This window comes from Kockovaella imperatae, assembly GCF_002102565.1.
Source record: "Kockovaella imperatae strain NRRL Y-17943 chromosome Unknown BD324scaffold_2, whole genome shotgun sequence".
NCBI lineage: Eukaryota > Fungi > Basidiomycota > Tremellomycetes > Tremellales > Cuniculitremaceae > Kockovaella > Kockovaella imperatae.
In genome coordinates this window covers 109,059-123,979 of record NW_019028942.1, presented here as the reverse complement: position 1 = coordinate 123,979, position 14,921 = coordinate 109,059, and the positions used below count along the sequence as shown (strand labels likewise).

General features: G+C 52.0%; 5 protein-coding genes across 5 annotated transcripts; 3 read left to right on the top strand and 2 right to left on the bottom strand.

Annotated features, from left to right (window-relative positions):
• Positions 1-36: 36 nt before the first annotated feature.
• On the bottom strand, positions 37-4,284 carry BD324DRAFT_654814 (hypothetical protein). Its single transcript, XM_022018805.1, has 8 exons — positions 3,396-4,284; positions 3,209-3,349; positions 2,834-3,160; positions 2,407-2,785; positions 1,807-2,357; positions 1,576-1,758; positions 284-1,528; positions 37-233 (listed from the first exon to the last, which is right to left on the bottom strand). Exons 1-8 carry the CDS (start codon positions 4,227-4,229, stop codon positions 123-125), a joined length of 3,771 nt encoding a protein of 1,256 aa, XP_021873378.1. The 5' UTR covers positions 4,230-4,284; the 3' UTR covers positions 37-122.
• A 395-nt stretch (positions 4,285-4,679) lies between these two features.
• Positions 4,680-6,895, top strand: BD324DRAFT_648233 (hypothetical protein; the record flags this gene model as incomplete). Its single annotated transcript, XM_022017805.1, has 6 exons — positions 4,680-4,891; positions 4,949-5,013; positions 5,065-5,152; positions 5,205-5,215; positions 5,264-5,932; positions 5,973-6,895. 6 exons carry the CDS (start codon positions 4,680-4,682, stop codon positions 6,893-6,895), a joined length of 1,968 nt encoding a protein of 655 aa, XP_021873377.1.
• A 484-nt stretch (positions 6,896-7,379) lies between these two features.
• On the top strand, positions 7,380-9,289 carry BD324DRAFT_575648 (mannosyltransferase putative-domain-containing protein; the record flags this gene model as incomplete). The annotated part of the gene is made up of 9 exons (XM_022013137.1): positions 7,380-7,868; positions 7,921-8,067; positions 8,114-8,149; positions 8,192-8,258; positions 8,298-8,537; positions 8,596-8,749; positions 8,804-8,872; positions 8,925-8,985; positions 9,041-9,289. 9 exons carry the CDS (start codon positions 7,380-7,382, stop codon positions 9,287-9,289), a joined length of 1,512 nt encoding a protein of 503 aa, XP_021873376.1.
• A 2,370-nt stretch (positions 9,290-11,659) lies between these two features.
• On the top strand, positions 11,660-12,857 carry BD324DRAFT_575469 (Sialidase; the record flags this gene model as incomplete). The annotated part of the gene is made up of 2 exons (XM_022013128.1): positions 11,660-12,165; positions 12,215-12,857. 2 exons carry the CDS (start codon positions 11,660-11,662, stop codon positions 12,855-12,857), a joined length of 1,149 nt encoding a protein of 382 aa, XP_021873375.1.
• Positions 12,828-14,798, bottom strand: BD324DRAFT_644347 (2-methylcitrate dehydratase). The gene is made up of 2 exons (XM_022017591.1): positions 14,544-14,798; positions 12,828-14,503 (listed from the first exon to the last, which is right to left on the bottom strand). Exon 2 carries the CDS (start codon positions 14,317-14,319, stop codon positions 12,973-12,975), a length of 1,347 nt encoding a protein of 448 aa, XP_021873374.1. The 5' UTR covers positions 14,320-14,503; positions 14,544-14,798; the 3' UTR covers positions 12,828-12,972.
• Between the last annotated feature and the right edge of the window lie 123 nt (positions 14,799-14,921).

Here is a 14,921-nt window from a genome sequence, read left to right as displayed (position 1 = left end):
TTCAAGACCCTGATGCGACTAAGCTGTTGAGGGACAGTCACCTGGCGTAGAAACAATGCATAACCGTGATCGTGCCGTCATACCTCCAAACAACATGGTCGTTACGTCCTCGTCTCCTTTCCCTATTCGTCACCATCCGCAAGTTTTGGTTGATCGTCATCGGATGTTCGTTCACTCTCTTCCACAGACAGAACACGTCTCGTCGGACTACGTGCGACTGGTGTATCGAGGATCTAAAGCAGTTCAGCTCAAGCCCGGATAACGAACGAATTTCTTGATTTACCTCCTGTCTCAGATCTTCTCCAGATACATCATTCTCCTCTTCATCCTCTACGACTCTCAATCTCGTACCCTTTCTGAAGATTTCACCTTCCTCCTCTACCCATGCCCGACTGACTCGCTCAACAGGGCTCGTAACTTCCTCAGACGATCGGGCAGACTCTTGTCCACCCGTTTCATCCAGATCGACAAGGGTTGCAGACGCTCCAGCAGTTGATCCGGAAATCTCCGGAGTCTTGGGAGTCACTGGAGCTTCCGCGTCTCCTCTCCGTGCATTAAACTTCGACACAGGACGAGGTGTACTGTTGATCGTCTCCGGATCCAGCTCTTCCGCATCACTATCGTTGTCTGAATCGCCGATGGAGAAATTCGGTGAAGAGATCTCGAGGCTGGATATTCGCATGTGTCTTCTGGCTCCTGACGTTGATCGATTACGATGCGGTGACAGGGTCGATTGACGATCAGGCGATACGACTTGAGATGGTAAGAGTAATCTCGGAGGCGGTTTGAACCCTTTGGATCTCTCGACCAGATTGCTCAGCCTATCATTGAGCTGAAGCAGATCCTCCAACACCTCGTCCGAAGACACCTGGATGACCTCGACAAGTCTGTCACGGAGCGCTCTACCCCTCTCTACCAGTGGTTGAAAGTCCTCGTTAGGAAGTTGACCAGGTTGCCATGCTGTGAAGCCAGAGGCAGACGCGGCCTTACCAGCGGCATACCACTTCTCTAAGTCGACAATTGTGCTCTTGGTGACCGGTATGACCTTTTCATGTCTGAGAGTATAAATATACTCTCGGGCCAGACCTTCCGGCGAGACTGCCTGCTCGATCCGTTCCGTCTCGGCTCGAACATCATCGGCTCGTTTGATGTCATGTACGAGGCTACTCTTCTTGATCGGTCCCCAGATGAGCTCGGCTCGACCTTCAAATCGAGAGGCAGCGAGCTCAGTGTTTCGGATACAAATTTGAAGAATTTTTTGAGATAGCTCGGCGACTTCAGTTTGGTCTGGCGCAATGGAGAGATCAAGGCATCGGATCATCGTGTTGGATTTCAAGCCAACCGATAGTGCCATGACACCGGCAGCTTCGATCATAGGGTTTGAGCTCAGATCAAGATGAAGTAGAGATTTCGATTCGGGTAGGAACTCAGCCAATGCGATGGCACCATCATTGGCTAGACCGGTGTCCGATAGGAATAAGCGTTTCAGTGAGGTATTGACAGTGAAAGCGGAGCGAAGTGCGCTTATCTAATGTAGGTGAGCTACGGTAAAGACAGAAGGCCACCTGAACTCACGCCTTCGAAGGTCGGTCCACAGCATGGATTTGAACTCAGGTCCAGAGTCTCCAGGGTGGAGTTATACTTTAGAGACTCAGCGAGTGCAACGAGACCCGCCGGTTCAATGCGATTCTCGCTGAGGTTCAAGACCTTGAGCGTTCGATTGCGTTTCAGGACCTGAGCGATATACCCGACGCCATTCTACAGGCGGCATCAGGCATGTGTATGGCTCCTAAGCGCGGCACTTACTCGAATCTCATTGCCTTTGAGGTCCAAGGTCAACAATCTACCGATCCGCTCGACTCCATCCAAGGCACGCACACTCCTCTGCAGAGCCATGCTCGCGCCTCCAAACTCGGCATGCGACAACTTTCCTTCCACAGGTACTGTGTTCACTCCAGATTGATTCACGTCCCTTGAAGAGGCATTGGGAACCGGTAGCGCAGACTTTGCCGCATGTGTAGTCTTGCCGTTTGATAGATGTTGATTCTGCAATACTTGATTATTGTGTGACAAACTCGGACTGGGAGGCAATGCAATTTCTTCCTTGAGTGGCGATGCAGGTGGTCTTCGTTGTCGTGATTGAGGGATTGGCGACGGCGAGGGACTTAGTTGTTGATCAAAGGACGCCAGGGACGAGTTCGAGACGGACGCTGTGAGTCCAGGAGAGAAGGATGACATGGACATGGCAGAATCGGGGTAATCGCGGATCATGAGAGCCAAAGCCACGGCACCCAGGGAACCGATCTTGTTTCGCCGAAGAGAGACATTTCGAAGATCCGATGCACGAATACCTTGGGCTGCAGAAATCTCAGTGAGAAGCTCTGCTGCAACTGGGCGGGCACTCACCCAAAGCCTCCAGAACCGCGCCTCTGAAACCACATCCGTCCATTCGTAAAGTTTGTAAAGAGGACGGGCCTTCGTATCCGCCCGAAGACTTCAGCAGTGGGGCCGGCGGCATGAAGCTTCCGTACACCGAGGCTGCTTCTGCAGCAACAACGCTCTCTGACTCTGAGAGGGACGCAGCATCATCTAGCAGGATGGTCGCGTTTACAGGCTCCGATCGTGCCCGTTCCCTCATGCCCAGTACTCTTTGCGCCTTGTCGGGTGTCTCGAGTGGCAGCTGTGATGCCGCTGAGCGATGTGCGTTGAGAGCCTGGCTAAGGTATTCGACGCCTTTCCGATCCCAATTCGTTTCCGACAAATCCAGATACCGCAAAGCATGAGCCTGAGGAGGGTCAAGGCCAATACGCGTGGATGTATATGTCCCACTCACCCGTTTCAAAAAGATTCCCAACAGCCTCCAACCTGCCGCCTTGATCTTCCTATTTCCAGCAAGACTCAAAGTCGGTAGCGTCCCGCTGACTAACAAAGCATGTAAAATTGCTTTCAAAGCATCGTCTCCATCTAGCGCTCCAGCTTCCAAGCGCATGTCTGCCAAACCGCACTCGACTGACAAAACATCGGCCAGAGCTTCTGCAGCGTGGCGATTGAGAGGCGTCTCCAGAGTGTAGGGTGCAGGATGAGGAAGAGGTGGCGCGGTGGGATCAAATGGTCGTAGGATGATATGTAGCGTTCTGGGTCTGGGAGGGCTCGGGAACACCTGAAAGTGAGTCAGCGAGATTATCAATGATGAGAGCGACGAACCCACCTCTAAGGCTCGGACGATTCCCACCCTGGGACGTTCTTCCCTCCCTTTACAAGCACTTTCATACAAGGCAACAAGACGCTGCGAGGTCCAATACTGGGCACCAGTGGACGAATGCAAGAGCGATCGATGCGCTGATTCGATCTAAGACAAGCGTCAGTTCTGCAAACAGCCACTTCCAAAAACTTACACTTTGCCTCTCTAGCAAAACTTTCTCGCTCCAAGGCTCTCCTTGAGAACTTATGGGATACGTGATACTTAAACTCGGGAGCAAGAAGGTAGCCCTCTTGAGATCTTTCCGTTTGCCCTTGTCGACACTGCTTCGAGGATCCGGCAGACTGATTGAACGGGACGGACCTGGCGATCCCACGGGAGTGACATCGTTCGAGGTGCTGGTAGAATGGGCTGGGGATGCGACGGGTGTACCACTTGCGCCAGCTACGAGCCTACTTATTCCTAATCCCAATCGTCCAGATAAGGCATTGAGAGCTCCCCCTACTGCACTGGCCGAAACGCTCTGCCCAGATGTAGAGCTTACGGTGCTCGGACCAGCTGTGTGAGGACCATTGGCGTTGTTTTGAGACTCCGGGTCGAAAGGAGCATCGAAGAGAGACTTGGCTCCGCCTCCAACGACAGTGACGATGTCTCTGAGCCTGTTCCCGAGAGTAGGTTTGGCAGGTGGTGGTGGAGGCTTGAGAATGCCTTTAGTTGGAGGATTCGGGCGTCGTTTGGATGGGGTCGGAGCAGGAGCAGCCGCCGGAGCGGGCGCATTTTGAGACCCCGTAGCCTCTTTGGGATCCTGCGAATCTACGGGCGGCTTTGAATCCTCTGCGGTTGGGACCTCGGCTTTCGATTTGACTGCGACGTTGTCGTCTGACCGCTCTGAATCACTGACTTTAGAGGTGATATCTGGCTGATCTGGCTTTTCGGAATCCACCATGACCGGTATTGACCCGATATCGTCTGGTGAGGACGATATGACCCCTGAGACCTTCTCCCCTGTCTCGTCTTCAGCAGCACTCATGTTGATTGTAGTTGGGATCAAGCACGACCTTCATCAGTTGCTGTGACGTTGTGGGCTCAAAGTCACGACGCCCATCCAGGAACACATTAACGCCTAATTCTTCTTGTCCACGTGGCACCTAAAATAGGCCTGAATCACCATCTCCTCCTCATACTGTTTTCGTCAGCTCTTGGACATCATCATTGACACCTTTGACCAAGTGATCATTGGAGCGTACATTGGAATGAAAAGGACCTGAGGACCATAACAGGAGATTCAGATGGATTAGCGTCCACAGCGCCCAGCATCATATACACAGCAGGTTCAGCAACCGAAAGTCACCGTTGGGAGATATACCGATTCGGTCTTCCTTTCACCCTCGGTCGACGGCCTCGGGGGGTTGCATGACGACAATTTCCCTTGGAGGCAATAGCGAGCAGAGACGGACCTTCAGTAGTATTGGATTACGATATGACTACCAATCTTCAAGCTGTCGCTGGCCCGTCGAAGATCAACAGGTCGCCCAAAGTGGAGCCTGCGAGCCCGGACAGCGACACACCCTCAGCATCCGACTTGAAAGAGATCTCTGCCGGATCCACTCATGGGATATCCAAGCAGGGCATGACTATTGATGATAAGGGTGAAGTGACAAAAGTGCCGGCTTTCCTCAATAAACTTTTCAGGTCGGTGTGACCTATTCCTTGCAGCGTGTCATATCCTGTTAACTGACTATTCGGTAGCATGGTATCGGATTCAGCGACGGATGAGCTGATATACTGGTCTGATGCCGGCACATCATTCTTTGGTGAGGTCTACTGTGCATGTGCCCTGCTACTGTTTCACTTACGGTGCTCAGTCCCGAACACGGAGCGTTTCGGCAAGGAATTATTGCCTAGATTCTTCAAGCATTCCAACTTTTCCAGTTTCGTCAGACAGCTGAATATGTGAGAATTCTCTGCCTTCAGATGGCCTACAGATCGCTGACCCATGCCACAGGTATGGCTTCCGTGCGTGCTTAAAACCGGAACCCCTTAACTGGAGCTGACGACATGCAGACAAGGTCCCACAGCCGCAAACTGGTGTGCTCAAATCCGATAATCCAGATGGCTCCGAACTATGGGAATTCACAAACCCATGCTTCAAACGAGATCATCCCGAGCTCCTGGGGAGAGTGACAAGGAAGAATAATCGACCAGGCGTCAATATGCCAGCTTCTGGCCGCGGAGCTGAATCTTTCAGTGGCAACCAATATCATCCTGTGCACCTCATCACCGACGGGTCCACCAAAGGCGAAGCGGGAGGAGGCGTTCTGGTCGGTCCGACCGGACAGCAGATGCTGGACCTATCAGCCATTACATCTGGTATCGCTGCCATCCGACAAACTCAAGCTAGTATAGGCGCTGATTTGAAAGCCTTGCAAACGAGCAATGAGCACCTCTGGCGAGAAGCTCTGGAGGCGCGGGATATACATAGGAAGCACGAGGAGACGATCGACCTGATCGTCACCTTTTTGGAGAGACTGTTTGGCACAGAAGGAGAGGGATTGAAGGGTCTAAAGGAGGCAATGAGAAGAGGCGGAATGGGAAGATCGAATCAGGATGGCGGGTTTGACGACCCGAGCGGAAGCAAGAAGAGGAGACGAGTTGGCGTAGAGAGAATGATCAGCGACGGCAGAGAAGAGGCTGATGTAGATGAGAATGGTCAGATCGTGGAGCTTCCTAGCGGTGAGCAATTATTGCCCGGTCCCTGCTGATGTCTCACTAGAATCTGCCACACCCTCGTCGAGCTATCGTGCGCCGCAAGTCGGCAGAAAGCGATCTCGGGGCTCACTCAAGCCAGAGCCACTATCTGCGAACAGCGAAACATGGTCATCAACATCTCAACGATTCCAAGCCCTACCCGACGACTCTCCACAACTTCAAGCATCACCCGTGACCCGGAGCCCAGGCTCAAATACTTCTCAGAACCCTCGGACCACCTATCCTGCCAATCCCAATCTGAGTGCGAAAGACCCAGGAGTGATGATACCATATGGAAATAATACACAAACGGATCAACAACTTGCCCAAGCGCTCAACCTTGATCCATCCATCTTGCAAACCACTATTGGATCCCTTTTGCAATCTCCCGCAGCAGCTGAGATGTTTCTCAACTCGCTCAACAACTCTATTCAGGGTCAAGCATTGCAGACTCCGGGCGGTAACATCGATCCTCGAATCAGCCAGGCACAGCCTCAGACTACCAGCACTACCCTACGCGGGAATAGTGCGCCATCTCAGACCGACCCAACTCTGGCTCTTTTCTCTCCATTACCCAATCAAACTGCCCTCATGGAAAATAACGATGCTTTGATCAAGTCTTATCAGCAGGCAGCAGCCATGGGAGGCGACGTGGAAAAGCTTCAAGAGTCCATCGACTCTCTCATCCGAAGCATGGGTTTGGATCTGCCAACAGATGATGGGACTAGTGGCCTAGATGCGGACGCACTGGCCAACCTTGGAGTTCCAAATCTCAATGGAGTGACGACAGGTCTTTCTCAAGGTGGATCGATGAACGGCGCGACGGCGGACAGCATCAACAATTTCGATACACCTGCTTTTGCCGCCGCAGAAGATTTTGACGTTGACCAGTTCTTGCACTCTTTGAGCAAGGAGAATGAGACAGAGAGTAACGGTGATGGACAATGAGTCAGTCCGCTGCGAGAGGAGAAGGCGGGATAGAGCTCGAGACGGGGCATGTTGTAATATTCCTCTGATACCGTACGGCCACTCGGGCAACCAGAAACGATTTTGTTTCCGGCCCTGATCAAATGAGATCACAGTGTCCATTGATTTTGAATTGTTGGTTACTATCAACATCCCCCATCTGGGCTCTGCTGGGTGGGTCATCATGCATGCACCGTGAGGTCGAAGGAGGTACTCAGAGGTGAGGTCACAGTCCCGATGATCTCGAGTATCCACCTGCTGAACAAAGGACTGTCTAGGAGTTGTGCGATCTTGGATCAATCCAATGAGATCTCCATGACATCAGAACCGCAACCGGCATCAGTGACAAACCCAAGGCTGGCATAGACGACTGGCGCAGCTATCAGTAGAAGAGGGCGTCAGAGCAATGCGGTCGCTCTCGCGAACGTCTTTGCTCGCCTTTGCAGGCCTACTGGCCTGCTCTTACATGGTATACTGGCAAACCACCCATCCGGGCAGTGGTCTATTTTCAGCGTCTTCCAAATCCGACTTAACATCCATTTATCCCATCGCTAAGCTCTCACTCGACCATGAACCTCTCAATTTCTCACCATTACCTGAGATATACGCGTCTGCTCTTCCTTCAGGCCTTCCAAAGGAGTTCGACACGCCAGAAAACCGATTATTGGCTCGCAGACTCGATTCTTTCCTTCGTAGACCAATTGAGACCCTTGACCAGGCTCAAGGGGCCAACTTTGACGGTTGCCCTGCGGACATTTCGGACAAGCTGGTCAACCAGGATCAACTGAGGGGAGAATCAGACTTCTGGACTGCATTGTCAACAAATGATATCGTCCAGCGCCGAGTTGAGATCGTCAGGGAACTGGAAGAAAAGGTGTTGAAGGGCGTGAGCGTGGTCTTTGATGGTGTCAGCACGGGTCGAGGAAGGGGCATAGTCTTGACTGCAGGTAACAGGGTGCGTTCTGTATCTGTATGTCGGCAGTACACGGCTGACTCCACCACCACAGGACACGGTAGAACGCTCTAAATTCCTCCTCAAACAACTGAAGCGAGTAGGCGTCACTCTACCCGTCGAAGTGTTCCACTTTCCAGGCGAGTTTGGCGATTGGCAAGAGAGGCGAGAGATCGAGAGACTGGGAGGTACGGTGAAAGCTGTGAGTATGCAGGTCTGCATGGCTCCGATGCTCATGATTTGAGCAGGTGCAGGGACTCGAGAAGGAGGAGAATCTGTGGAAGGTAGGCATCAACAGCCCATTTGGAGTGCTTAAAGCTTGCCAGAACTTTCACCTCAAGGGTCTGGCAATCGTTCAGTCCTCATTCCAGGAGGTCCTGTACCTCGATTCAGGTGGGATCAAGTCCCCTCGATCAGTCTGACCATGTTCAGACAATGTGCCGCTACGCGATCCGAGCCATCTATTCGACGGTCCTCTCTATATTGCACATGGTCGAGCAGCCTTCTGGCCTGACCTGTACAAAGACCACCCCAGCAATGCCATCTGGCGCTTGGTAGGTCAGCAATGTACGCTGGATCATTGGACAATAGAGTCTGGCCAGCTGGTCGTTGACAAGGGAGGAAACCATGGCCTAAATTACGCAGCGCTGTTAATAGCGGCTTACATGCAACGTGAGCTCTAAGCGACTGACTCGAACGAATGCGCATCGCTCATGATCCTCGTTGACAGGATCACACGAGTTCTGGTTCCACATGGCGGGTGGAGACAAGGACACATTCCGATGGGCTTTTGAGATTTTAGGGCTCACTTGGGCTCACCCCTCAAGATGGATGAGCTCGCTGGGCATGCTCAACGATTGGGATGCAGATAGGTTTTGCGGACAGTGGGTCGTTCTAAACGCAAAGTGCGACGGACGAGTTCTGACCTCCTGCGCCAGCTCTATCGTTCAATACGATCTGGTAGAATCTGTGAACGAGCGGAAGGCACTACCATTGTTCATTCATTCGTGAGCGGATGGGTTGATTTGCCTAGAGCATATGACTCACCTCCCTTCTTAGCAATCTGCTGAAACATCTCCTGGACTTTGGTATCGGCAGAGGACACCTGTTTTCTCATATTGTCAGTAATGTCTCTGTCGTGCCCAATCGGTCCCTCTACTGATGTCTGGATTCAGAAACGACCTTTGAACGATTCTTACTCATCTCCCGCTCTCAACCATTTCCGAATGGACGTGTATACTAGTCCCTCTAGAGGTCTCTGTACCGATATGAAAATACAGCCTTCTGCTGTAAAGCACCTCACCCCGCAAGAATTGAAAGGATTAGAAGTCCAGATGCAGTCTGTCAAGGATGTCCCGGCAAATCCGTTTGAAGGCTTTGAAGACGCCTACTGGGATGGAGGAGGCAGGATGGGAGGATGGTAGACCTGCGCACGACTGCCATACATACCGGTATGGTACTCGTTCACCCATAGACGTGTCTTTCTTAATGTATCATGTCACTTGTCCAGACACACTTATCTTCAGAAACAGCCTATCAAGACTGGCCACCGTGACAGGGGTCACAAAGAGTTTCGAACCGTCTTCGGAGGGAGTCTACGTGTTCGATGGCGTATTGGCCGCGGCTTTGTGGCGAGCCCCAAGACTTTGGTCGGGCCTGTCCTTTGTGCGAACTTCGAGTTGCGAAGCCAGTCAGCACTTCCCTTCATGGCGTGCCACAGACAATTGGGAACAGCTCTTCTCCATCGATCTATAAGAAGAAGTTCCCAATGCATGACTGATGTATTGCCCTTATCCTTTTCTCTTCCACAGAATTAGGGAATCATCGATCCTTGTGATACACTGACTGGAGTCTCGATTGACTTGACCACGACGCATAAGATCGCAATGAGCTCCATACAGCAAACCGAGTCTAACGACACCACTGCAGAATGCGACCTCAGTGACATCGACGTCCTTCTCCCGGTTGAGGAGGGTATGTCCAGTGCCAAGGGAGCTGAGTGCTCCTCGGGCTGGTCATTTCGATGCCTGCCTTGCCATGCTCACTTTGTGAAGGCAGAAGACAGCAAGACCCGACTACACAATCTGGATCCATACCCTTTCCGAGGCGATCCCCAAGAGCTTGAGTTGGAATACAAGGACGATTTGAGAGCCTTTATCCCGCTGCCGTCTTGGATGGAGACGAGTGAAGGGGAGCAAGTGACGACAATGACCATACATGGACGGCCGGCAGACAGTGGCATTGTCCGTCTTAGCTTGTTTGCTCCTGAGTATGGTGCGCCTGGCGCTGTCAGTTATCGCCGTCTCAATGGGGATTTCATTCTGGATTGCCCAGATTTCAACGAAAAGGTGGAGCAAGCTGAGAAGGATTGGCTTGAATGGAAGACTGAGTTCAGTCAAATCACCTTAACTGCCAATATCACTGACGTTGAAGGTCAACAATTACTTGCTGAGGACTATGAGAACATCAAATTGTTCATCGATCTGAGCCACACTCACTACAAGACTATCCCAGACTTGATCGGAGGGAACCAGGGTGTGGTCAGAGATCTTAGCATCCAGTCTTGGGAACCTGATGAGGAGGACGAGACAGAGATACAGGGAGGCTTCGTCGACTCGCAGGAAAGGACTGAATCAGGGAGAGCTATCCTGTCTTTCTGGATCGGTCCTGCTCCTCAGGAAGAGCGTCACGACTGAGATCTTTGGAAATCCTCGTGACAGCTTGCAAAGCTAGCCCAACAGCGCTGTCTTGAGACTAAAGTATGCATGCCTTTGAGTGACATATCCACCGCACGTATAGCCTCTGTTGAAATCGTAGCGTGACTCACTAAACAGCAGCATCGGATGCGAGACGACCTCGGATCAATGCTATCCCCTCTCAGTCACTCGTGTGGGACTGCAACTGATCACAGATAGCCTTCCACTTTGAATCCAGCTCTGCCTGAGACGGTCTTTGGAGTCTCCAGCCGTCGACCTCTGTTGACTCATGTGGAGACTTCTGGCACCTTGAGAATAAGCATTGACGAGTGATCAGACCTCGGAGCCTGCGGTCAGTGAGATCTGCGATAAGGCGCTGTTCATAGTATCACAAGGAGCGACGCTGCGCACTTTACGCCCACCGTAGTTTCTGAATTCGACTCTTTGACTCGGATCCAGAGACCAGAGTGCGGTGCTCGATGACCGGATGGAACTAGTCCGGTCTTTCATCTCGGCTGTATGGCTGTATGTGCTGCGAAACGCTGTGGTTTGAGTTGAAGAGCGAGGTGGGGGGAATTTCCACTCAGGAGACCTTAATACATCGCCTTGCCTTCTTGAGGAGTCCAGGTCAACGAAAGGATCTGTACAAAGGACCGCATGTTCCCTTTCACCTCCACATGAGGAGGAATCGAGTCAATCAAGTCGCCATGCAGCCTGCCCGGTCGACCGGCACTTCGAACACCGTATACCGTTACATTGAAGACCATGCATATTGATTGTCCCATTCCACCGGATTCGCTCCGAACATTGCTGACAAGCTATGTGTCGGTCTCCAGCAGTTGGAGCCCATGCATGGACGGATGGAGGGGCGCATCGGTGATCCCCGTGGTGGCTCAGCCGAGATTACAATCAGATCCACGCTAAGGAAAATGACCCGAAAGTCTTCAAAGTTCAACAACCTCCCGAGAATGGTCCACGCTATACCGAGGTAGAATCTCCATGCCCTATGTATATATATACATGCTCGAAGTGCATCGAGGTCTGTTCAAGGACCTTGTTCAAGGAACTTAGCCATCACTTGAAGATACGATGAATGCTATGATTCACTTGGTGGCGCTCAGCCTCACCTCTGTGGCACTTGCCGCACCTACAACCGGGGCCACGCCTTGGGGTTACTTTACCAACAACACCATCATGACGACAAGCGGGAATGCCAGTGTCAGTTATCCGAGGTTCACAGAACTTCAAAATGGGTCCATTCTTGCCACTACGGCGTACAGAGGACCTCAACCACCTTACTTCCCAATCTTCCGGTCGGACGATGGTGGCGCCTCTTGGGAACATGTATCCGATCTGCGTGATCAGGTTGAAGGTGTCGGTTTCACCGCTCAACCCGCCATCACTCATTTGACTTTCCCTCTGGGAGGATATCCCGAGGGTACCATCCTAGCTGGTGGTAATATCTTTGGGCTCAACTTTACCCGCATCGACCTGTATGCCAGTACAGATGGTGCCAGGACTTGGGAGTTTGTCAGTCACGTTGCAGAGGGTGGCAGAGCCAATACGACGAATGGGGCGACGCCCGTGTGGGAGCCGAAGTTTCTGTGAGTCGACGATCTTGCCAGAGGATGCTTCAGCTGACTGTGCTCATAGTCCCTGGAACAACTCGGTGATAGCTTATTACTCTGATCAGCGAAACCCAGAACACGGCCAACAATTGTCCCATCAGGTCTCGTACGACCTGAAGACTTGGGGTCCAGTCGTTACCGACGTCGCTCTGGAGCCGTATGACGCGAGACCCGGAATGACCAACATCGCTCATGTTCAATCTGTCAACAAGTGGATCCTCGTGCATGAGACGCCCATTGGCAACTCGTCTTCATACGGTGTCAACTATCCAGTTCACTACAAATTGGCAGATACCCCTGTCGACTTTGGACCCAGTCCAGATATCCCCCTCGTGGTGAACAATAAGACTGCTCCTAACGCCTCTCCTTATGTCGTTTGGAGCAAGGATGGCGGACCGCTGGGAACCATTATCGTCTCCGATGCGGACAACACTGGAGTCTTTACGAACACAGCTGGAGGAGATCCCGATAAATGGGAACTACACGGCACACCAGCAGGGGCAGTCTACTCCCGAGCCGTTGAGATCTTGCGCTGTCTGCCTAACCATCTGTTGATCTATGGTGGTGACACATATGATGGAGCAATGGAAGGCGCCCATGAACCTTTCTCAGTGACTTCTGTCAACCTCGAAGAGGTTCTCGCTGCACCTGAGTATAGCTTTCCATGAAAGCCCTCGTAAAGAGATATGCAATAGGTTCTTCCCCGGCGTGATTGTCAGAACCGGCCAATCACTCTATGTATTCTAGAGATGTATATCATGTAAAGAGCAGTGTCGAAATGTCTCACATGCCCTGTAGAATTTGCTTGACATCCTCGCTGTCTCCCAATCTCCATAAAGCATCGCTTACACCCTTGACTTTGTCGCTGCCCACGACAGCCGAACATTGATCGATGAACTTGTCAATCAGCTGTTGGTCTGTCATCGGAACTTCGAGTGATCCGACGGCGTGCTCGATGTGTTTCTCGAGTGTTGAGCCATCCTTGAGGTGGACCGTCAAGTACGTCTCGTCCGCCATGAGGGTTTCATCGGAATGAGCGTCGATAAGATCCCGAAGGAAGATGACCGCTTGGTCTCTGACCACACTGTCTTCATACTGTGCTGGCCCAGCTTTGCCCAGGAGCAGACCGACGGCGGAACCATGAAAGACTGAAAATTTGGCTTCGAGTCCGTCCGATGGTGTTCGTTTCGACGTCAACTCTATGACCAATGGGTGAACCTTCTCCTCGACTTTGACTATGTCGTCGATCTTGATACCTTTCTCGGCGAGCTCATGGTGTAGCTGAATACAGCCATCGATAGCGGGATGACATACAATACCACAAGGGAAAGGCTTGAAAGCATTCTTTTCGATCTCCCAGATGGATCCGAGTTGATCAATGTAGTGATCCAGTCGTGGTGTCCCACCTCCAGCGACGATGTTTGCCCAGCCTCTCTTGGCCTCTAATGCCGAGAGAGAGCTCGTGAATCCCTTTGAGGCGAGCATGGCTGCGAGCAGACCGTTCTGAGCGGCTCGGCCGACATGGAAAGACTTTGTATCGGACCCGAACATCTCCCTCATACCTGTTGATTGGACTGCCGCGATACCGATAGCATGAGCCATGGCTTCGGTGTCGAGTTCCAGCATCTTGCCAACGGCTACAGCGGCGCCGATGCTCCCTGTGGAAGAAGTAATATGCCAACCAATATCGTAGTGGTGTGGCCAGACCGAAAGACCAAGCTTGCAAGCGGCCTCAATGCCAGCTACCAATGCACACAGTACCTCCGTGCCAGCCGTAGACTTCGGTCTGTACTCGACAAAAGCCAACAATGCGCTAGCGACGGGACCAGTGGGGTGAATGATGGTCTCCAGGTGTGTATCGTCGTAATCGTGGACATGGCTCGCAATACCGTTGATCAGGGCTGCATGTTGAGCATCGACCTTGCGTCGTTGTCCAAGAAGTGTGGAAGTGGGTTGGCCAAAGAATGGCGTCATGGCATCATATGCTTTGGTCGCTGTTGGATGCTTTGATCCTCCGATCGCACACCCAACATAGTTGTACAGCGATCTCGCGGCTGCGTTCTTGACTCCCTCCGGCAAGGATTCGGGTCGAAGGCTCGTGGCCCATGCAGCTAATCGTTGCGTCGCCATGATGGAGTGCCTTGTAGTCGGTGTAACTAAAGATCACTCTACCAAAACGCATTCACCTTCTTATACTCGTGCATCGTCGTCTTGTAAATCTCATGAACAATGTCCATCGGCGATATTCGGTTCTGAGAGTTAAAGAGCCATTGGATTTGTTCGGTCTGAAACGTCTTCTTCTACAAAATGAGATCTACGGTATTAGATCTCTCCCGCGGGGTTGGTGCACTTACCGACTAGATGCATGATTCTCCGCACGCTTACTTGCCTATTCGAGTCATACCATCGCGCTAAAGCCTGCGGAGTCTATGCGCTTGATTGTAATAGCCTATAGATGAGCTTCGTAGAAGCAGAGAGGCCATTTGGACCGATCCACCCGAAAGGAGTACGAAGCCAAGATTTTCCTACATCTTGTGCTGTGGCGGCAGGCGTCTTGTTCGCTCGCTCACTCTCAGATCTAGCAGAGATCAGCGTGACATAAGCTTGTCAGAAACGAGTTTCGCAGAGCGACCGATAAAAGCCGTCGCCCAAGCATACAAAGCCGAAATTCGGAGACATCGTTGTCAAGTCGATGGCTCAAGGCGTCTTGGTCAAAGCCCTTAGTCTACCCC

What these genes read in the sequence shown, in the direction of transcription:
- BD324DRAFT_644347 (XM_022017591.1), bottom strand. Translation starts at nt 14,319, where the DNA reads ATGGCGACGCAACGATTAGCTGCATGGGCCACGAGCCTTCGACCCGAA.
- BD324DRAFT_654814 (XM_022018805.1), bottom strand. Translation starts at nt 4,229, where the DNA reads ATGAGTGCTGCTGAAGACGAGACAGGGGAGAAGGTCTCAGGGGTCATA. An exon ending in CGCGGTTCTGGAGGCTTTGG is followed by an intron (nt 2,358 to 2,406) that starts GTGAGTGCCCGC and finishes AGATTTCTGCAG; the next exon opens with CCCAAGGTATTCGTGCATCG. An exon ending in GTGGACCGACCTTCGAAGGC is followed by an intron (nt 1,529 to 1,575) that starts GTGAGTTCAGGT and finishes CACCTACATTAG; the next exon opens with ATAAGCGCACTTCGCTCCGC.